The sequence below is a fragment of the Corythoichthys intestinalis genome, chromosome 20, assembly GCF_030265065.1.
Source record: "Corythoichthys intestinalis isolate RoL2023-P3 chromosome 20, ASM3026506v1, whole genome shotgun sequence".
NCBI lineage: Eukaryota > Metazoa > Chordata > Actinopteri > Syngnathiformes > Syngnathidae > Corythoichthys > Corythoichthys intestinalis.
Genome location: NC_080414.1, coordinates 18,264,998 through 18,270,997, shown reverse-complemented (window position 1 = coordinate 18,270,997; position 6,000 = coordinate 18,264,998). Strand labels below are relative to the sequence as shown.

At 39.1% G+C, this 6,000-nt stretch overlaps 1 protein-coding gene across 3 annotated transcripts in view; it reads right to left on the bottom strand.

Moving 5' to 3' along the window:
- Positions 1 to 547: 547 nt before the first annotated feature.
- The window catches only part of arfgef1 (ADP-ribosylation factor guanine nucleotide-exchange factor 1 (brefeldin A-inhibited)), a 45,449-nt gene continuing 39,996 nt past the window's right edge, over positions 548 to 6,000 (bottom strand). For all 3 annotated transcript variants that reach the window (XM_057824341.1, XM_057824342.1, XM_057824343.1), the window contains 6 exons: positions 5,024 to 5,150; positions 4,813 to 4,952; positions 4,581 to 4,752; positions 4,220 to 4,358; positions 4,033 to 4,150; positions 548 to 1,537 (listed from right to left, as the gene is read on the bottom strand). In XM_057824341.1, the coding sequence (XP_057680324.1) occupies positions 1,358 to 1,537; positions 4,033 to 4,150; positions 4,220 to 4,358; positions 4,581 to 4,752; positions 4,813 to 4,952; positions 5,024 to 5,150 (876 nt within the window). In that variant the 3' untranslated portion in view covers positions 548 to 1,357. The remainder of the gene's footprint in view (positions 1,538 to 4,032; positions 4,151 to 4,219; positions 4,359 to 4,580; positions 4,753 to 4,812; positions 4,953 to 5,023; positions 5,151 to 6,000) is intronic.

Sequence of the window (6,000 nt, the reverse complement as noted above, 5' to 3'; positions counted from 1 at the left end):
AGGGAGGCCAAAATCAAGAGGTGTTGGATCTTGTTCAGGCAGGGGACAATTTTCGGTAAATAAAAAAACCTGCCATTTACATACGTGGACATCATATTTTGGGTGTAGTAGGCCACAATTTGGTGATGTCCACATATCTGCAGACATTTATTTATTTATTTATTTTAACAAATTCATAATTTAGTAAAGTTAATAAAACAAAATGACTTTAAAATAGAAACAAATATAGTCTGTTTATGGCCCATATAACAAAATGAGTTTTTTCTTAATTTCATAGTATTCTACACATTCATTGTCAACCATTGACATCGGTTGACGTCAAATCCATTCAAACTGGTAGGACTGGCAGTGAATGCTCAACCTACAAATCCACTGACTGTGCTAGTCGTTCAATCTATTTTGACTGGGAGGTCGCTGCCAGCCTCTACCAGTCAAAACAGTCTGGGCATTGAGCGTCGTCAGTGAGAGCCAATAAGTACTCTCCATCTTATTGTTCTTTTATTTGTAAGCAAATCCAGGTATAAATCACTGAAACCATTCAAATGAACCAAGTTCAAAAAAACTTTATTGACCTAGAACCTGATTAGAATGCCAGAGGATGTATTGTACACAAAGTTGTACATATTTTTTGCAACATAGAAAACTTTACATTGCTGCTTCATATACATTTTGTTTTCTACATCCATGAGCAGGAATAAGTCCCATTCGCACATAAAGCACACCTAACATCGCTCATTTACCCTCTCTCGCTCTCTCTATACATATTTTCTCCCAAAACCCAAGGAAAAAAAATTAAATATATTATTTCTGATTTATTGTACACACGCGAGTGAAAACTAAAAACAAAACATGAAAACGTACTAATATTAAGTCTTTCTTCAAGCAGCTATCATCAGGTTGCTCTCAATCCTTCCAGTTAAAAACCGAACAATACCGACGTATAAAATGGAATAACTTAAGCCTTCACTTAACCGTGAGATGTTACAGTCAAATCAGGGGTAAAAAGTCACATCTCCAGTGCATTCCGAATGGAGGTCAAGTGCAGTGGCAAATAACAATAATAAAAAATAAACAAAATCTAGTGTTATCAGATTATTACATCTGTACATTTGGATATGAACATTAGCCATGTGGGGGTGCGCAGAGAGGTCACATTTCGTCATGGTTTTTGAATATGTCTTTGCAATCATTCAGTTACATTAAATATACAGTAAGAAGCACATTTTTTTTATTTTTTTAAAATAGATTCCATCTGAGCAGCTCAGAGATATAGTGGCGCAGGAAGAAATCGCTACAAACCAGACTGTTATTTTTTCGTGCCGTTGGATGAAGGGCCAGAGGCTGCAGGCAGGTGGCGTCACTGAGCATCCTCCGGGTTCTCCTGGAGGGACGGTCGTGGTTGATGCTCTGGTGCGATGCCGAAAACGAGGCCGATCCGTAAGTAGAATTTCCTCAGGACGGCGCGGAGCTCCGGGATCAGGTCTAATTGCATTATCTCGCAGAGTAACGGGTAGTAGCGAGATGCGTGAGCCTTGAACTAAATGGGAGAAACAATGGCGACTGCTTTTAGCTATATTTTTATTGTATCATTTCTTGAAGGGAACCTCAGACTTAAAGACTTGTAGGCTGTAATAAGCCACAATTGTTCTCTTTTACTAAAATATGTTATTAGAAACACCTAAAATATTGCCATAGATTTAAAAAATCAATAATATTTAGAACATGTTTCGACCTATGGAGGGCGCGATGTTTTTATACCTGCAATGGACGCTCGGGGTGATGACGCAGATTGTCACTGTCACTTGACGAATACTACCGAGTTACTGCAATTCCTTCTACGTGGCGAGACGTCCAACACATGCACTGATTGGTTAAAAGCGGCGAATACTTACTATTTGTGTTTTTATTGAGTCCTATTACAGGGTCCCCCCAGGATTGATAAATCTAAATTCAAGACTTTTAAGACCTTTTTCAATGCCACTTCAACTGAAAATTAATACTTTTCTCGCACCCATTATTTAGATAATATTGAATCATCTTAAAAAATAAAGCACTGAACATCAAATTTAACCTCAATTATTAAGTGTGTTTGACAAAAGAATGCGCATTTATTGAAGATACAATTAAAACACATTTAAATATAAGGTCTTTCAGAATTTTTTTTCCCAGGATAAAATGGATTTTACACTATTATTGTAAAGCAACTTCAGAAATTACATTTGCAATACAACAGGTTTCCCTTTTAAGAGGACCTAGTCAAGGAGGTAGGTAGGTGATTGTCAAGTTGGGCACCTTAACTGTAAAAAGCTTGTAATTGGCAGTGAAAGTTTAAAAAACAGCCACTAAATGCCAGTAGTTTACCATTAATTACCACAAAATAAAAAGCTACACATGATCATTTCCCTTAGTAATCGTTTTTTTCTAATCACATTACGAGAAGTATACAAAACACATGTTAATCCTTTGTTAGCTATTGAAGACATTTCTTTTAATCAGATAGAGAAAATCCATACTCTTATTTAATCAAGAAAACATTTAAATATACCAGGAGGTGTTTTACTATCACCTACGTTATAATTTGCCTATCACCATGCCATGTTATTCAGATCAACGTTACCCCGCACTCGTTCCAATAATAGACAGTGTCAACCGTGTTGTGTATCTGAGAATGATGGTGAATCTATGACTCCGGTTTATCCATGCTAAGGCTAGTGCACCTGCCAATACCCCATTGAACATGGCTAACTCTTGAGTTAAAACTGCGCAATTCACATTCATTCGAAAGGCAAACCGTGCAGAAATACATTATTGCATCAAACACATTTTAATTGGAGAAATTGGCAACTTACTTTGAAATGTTAAGCAGGTCCACTGCCTTCGCATGACCCATAAACTGCGACCCAAAGTATCTGGATGCGACTTGGTCGCCGATCCAACACCTCACATACTGGTCCAACTGTTTGGACTAGGTTGTCTTGTTGAGGCTTTCGTCGAACATAACAACTAAGGCATCTGAGCAGTTCCTTGCGTTAGCACACAGTACTGTGCGATTGCCTGCTGTTGTGACATTGATGCTAATGATGCTAACGGTGCGGACGCACGAGGTGCAGTGCATCGTAAAAATTCTTTGCGTCATCTTCGTTATGGATTAAAAAAAAAAAAAAAAAAAAACTTTGTCACGGATATAATTTAGGTTGCACTGAGATGTTCTTGAAAATTAAAACCACGGAGAAAAAAATTCCAGAATTACGACAGCTAATTTAATACTTTTAATACCTTTAATAATGGAAAACTAAATTCAATGTTTTTTAAATACTTTTAATAACCTGCGGGTACCCTGTATTACTTTTTCATTGCCTCAAAATACTTTTTGCATTTGTTTCCCCCTCATACTTTTAAGCATTGTTTTCATGTGCTAGCTTCAAATCAGAATGTTGCTCTGTTCACCACATTAGTTACATAGCATATTTAAACCAACCTTATATGATATTACTACGTTTGAGTATGTTCTTAAGGCATCTTTAGTATGTTCTGTCTGTATGCATCTAAACAAAACAAGCTGAAAGCGCACCGTAGTACTTTGGGTGTCAAATTCGCCTCTTGTAGATGTTTCGCCGATGCAGCACGTTTTGGCAGAGCACAGTTTTTTCCCCCCGTACTCTCGTCTCGTCTCATCCAGTCTTTCCTGTTCATTTTGCTTTTGCTGCTCGTTTTGTGAAATATCGACAGTGCTATCATGCTCACTAATGTGCGTCTCAGGTTCAAATCGAAAGGGTTGAACAGATGACATGTTTATGTCGTTAAGAGTCATACTCTGGAAGCCCAGCAGCATAACCATGTGATGTCAACAACAATGGCGATCTACTAGTTAAACTAATTTTATAAATGGTATAAAAACTAAAACATCAGGAGTGGTTTCAATATCAAATTATTTCAACTCATAATAACATTTATCTTTTAAGAACTAAAAGTCTTTATATCCATGGATCCCTTTAATATACTTTAACTTGCTTCATGTTTGTGTGAACTCACCCTTTGGTCGCTAATCTTCAGAACTTTAGTTAGGAATAGAAGAAGGAGGTTGGTCCAGGCTTCCCTGTGGCTCTCCGAGGTCAACGCCAGGAAGTATGCCACTGCCTCACCGCACACGCTAAACACACACACACAAAAAAAAGTGAAAATCACAATCATAATACAATTCTGTTCTCCGTGTGCTTACTCTAGCAGTCGTCTCTGAACCTCCTCCCAGGCATCCCGCCTCGTCTCGTCAGTGTACATGCGGAAGAGGATTCGCAGACCGCATGCCAGACTGCCCGTTTCCTGCTTCAACAGGTTAGGCTTGGACTTGCCTTTAAACCCTACAATGCACACATGAGAGGTTCACAAATATGCTTACTGTAAATAATAAATCGTCTTATTAGTTGTGCTAACTAAACGTTTTAAGTGGACAGAACTCCAACTCATGCTATGAAGTTAATATTAACTAAAATATCTGAAGTGAAATTAGTTGATTTAAAATTTTCTGCCAACTTTACAATGCAAACCATCACAGACGTCAAACGCAGTTTATCGAGAGTTACCCGCTTTCCAGAGCAGCGTCCTTTGCTCGTTGTTAGAGTTAAAAGCCTTGGCGAAACGGTGCGATTCCATTAAGCAGTCCAGCAATTTGAAAAGCTGCTGTGACGTCAGGTAACGGAACATTCCCTGGTCTGGCGGCTCTGCTGCAACGTCTGACGCGTTAGCTATGTCGCGCTGTGACAAGATCAGGGTTATTCATACGGTAAAAACGTGGCAAGATTACACAGTTAGTACCTGGGCTGCAGCAAAGTTCTCGGCATCTTCCTTCTTGCTCGTTGCGGGGAAGAATACGATATTGTCGATGGTCTGGATGAGCTCCAGCTGCACCACACACTTGATGAGCAAAGCGCTGAACAAGCGTTGCTCTTGCGCCCCTGGAAAGTAACACCAATTATCACAAAAATTGCTTTCTATTCACCCACTGGAACCTCTAAAGTATACTCACTTGTGGAGTTCCTGCCCCTAGCGGTGTCCTCACTCTGACCAAGGACGACGCTTTGTTGGCTCTGACGACGACTTTCCAAGCTGCTGATAGATCTCTGGTCGTCCAGAGACTTCTGAGAAATGGAATCCTGTGGGGAAAGCACACGATAAAAATTGAAATTTGACTCCATAAAATGGAAATTACCATCATTTTCTGACTGTAAGCCGCTACTTTTTCCTTCATTTTGTATCCTGCGTCGTATAGTCCAGTGCGGCTTATGTGTTGATTTATTTGAGTTGATAAGTAACACCTTATTTGACAGCGACATCATAAGACAGTCATAATTATGACATGACACTATCATGGGCATTACTGAATGCTTATGACTGATGTCCATAAGTGTCATCCAGCAAATTATGTCACCAACTCTGTTTATGTCCAGCTTGGATCTTTTACATCCGTTTAAAAGTGAGATAATTTGCCGGATAACACTAAATGACAGCTGTTATAAGCATTTATTAATGCTCATGACAGTGTCATGTCATAACTATGATTGTCTAATGACAGTCTTATGGCACCACTGTCAAATAAAGTGAGGCAGACACAGTTGTTGCATGTTTTATTGAAGAAATAGTCCAATATCCACCTATCCTTGAAGCGTCGGCCATCGCAGTCAACTTTTTTTGGTATTGATTGTCGCCATTTTAGAAAATTGGAAGGGTCACACGGGGTAATGTTGCTTAGAGTGCTGCTCTTAAAAGTTTTTCAAACTTTAGTGAGAATAGGCTGAGTTTCTGTGGACAAGATAGTTGTAGATATCAAGGTAGCAGATGTCAGGCAGAGACGGCGAAGACAGCGGGTCAAAAAATATCGATTTAGGCATCAAATATGGATCTGGCGAATGGATAGACTGAAGCTTTTCCACATAACGCCTTTTATGCAACGCATCCAATGAGTTTACAGCATCTGAAAGCACAGGGGCTTCCATGAATTGCACT